Below are 1,224 nucleotides of genomic sequence, written 5' to 3' on the forward strand. Positions count from 1 at the left end.
GTTCTCGTTTCCTGCAACCAAGTCAGAGTTGTAAGCAAGACAATTCCGCAAAGGCGTTAGCTTTCAGAGCAAAAGGACGGGAAATGTTAACTGCATTACCAATTTCACACAATTTAATAAACCAAATGCTGAAAGGAGCACCGGTCAGCACTGATTTGGAGTTTGGACTCATATCAGGACATTTTGCCACTAGTCTCTAGAGCAAACCAAAACAAAATGATTGAAATCAAATCGTTTTACTAGTACATTTACATCAAAACATTGCACAAGGGATCGTATCAGCTGCTTGCACGGCAATCAGTGTTCGACGTCTTCCAAAAGTAAAAAACAGACGGCAAATCTTTGCAAGAACAAGTCCATTGATAAATTTCAGAAATGAGCAATCACAGTCCATTGCACTGAAGCCAAGACATCTAGAACATTACTCCTACAGGATAAGGAAGCCACGAAACGAATGCCACCATCTACTTCTAGTAACACTACAACGACGAGCAGCACGACGGGCGCTCAAGCCCTCTCGCCCCTGATGCGCCGCGCGAGCTGGATGTCCTTGGGCATGATAGTGACGCGCTTGGCGTGGATGGCGCAAAGGTTGGTGTCCTCGAAGAGCCCCACCAGGTACGCCTCGGCGGCCTCCTGCAGCGCCGCGACGGCGGAGGACTGGAACCTCAGATCAGTCTTGAAGTCCTGCGCGATCTCGCGGACGAGGCGCTGGAAGGGGAGCTTGCGGATGAGCAGCTCAGTGCTCTTCTGGTACTTGCGGATCTCGCGGAGCGCGACGGTGCCGGGGCGGAAGCGGTGGGGCTTCTTCACGCCGCCGGTGGCCGGGGCCGACTTGCGCGCAGCCTTAGTGGCCAGCTGCTTCCGGGGGGCCTTGCCGCCGGTCGACTTCCTTGCTGTTTGCTTCGTGCGGGCCATCGGAGCGGCGAGAGAGGATTCGAGACAGGAATACGGCTGCGAGCTGTGGATGAGTGATGTGGGATGCGGGTTACTGGGTCTCTGTTTCGGGGTGGGTGGGTATTTGTAGCGAAGAGCAGCAAGGCGGGATCGCGAAAATTTTGGGAGGCGGTGACGCGCGGGCCGGGAAAAGGAAAGGCTGGTGGATCGTAACCGTCGGATGGAGATGGACAGTGCGCGTGGCGCATTGCTGGTGTTGATCCGCGTGACGTGCAGTGGTGCTACGCCATTGGCGGAGGCGGTTTGGCAGTGGATCATGGGTGCCAC

The 1,224-nt window shown here is 55.1% G+C and overlaps 1 protein-coding gene across 1 annotated transcript; it reads right to left on the bottom strand.

The window, feature by feature from the left end:
* Positions 1 to 321: 321 nt before the first annotated feature.
* On the bottom strand, positions 322 to 1,009 carry LOC103646477 (histone H3.2). The gene has a single exon (XM_008671206.3). The coding sequence runs from the start codon at positions 916 to 918 to the stop codon at positions 508 to 510; it is 411 nt and encodes a 136-aa protein (XP_008669428.2). The 5' UTR covers positions 919 to 1,009; the 3' UTR covers positions 322 to 507.
* Between the last annotated feature and the right edge of the window lie 215 nt (positions 1,010 to 1,224).

This window comes from Zea mays, chromosome 2 (assembly GCF_902167145.1).
Source record: "Zea mays cultivar B73 chromosome 2, Zm-B73-REFERENCE-NAM-5.0, whole genome shotgun sequence".
NCBI lineage: Eukaryota > Viridiplantae > Streptophyta > Magnoliopsida > Poales > Poaceae > Zea > Zea mays.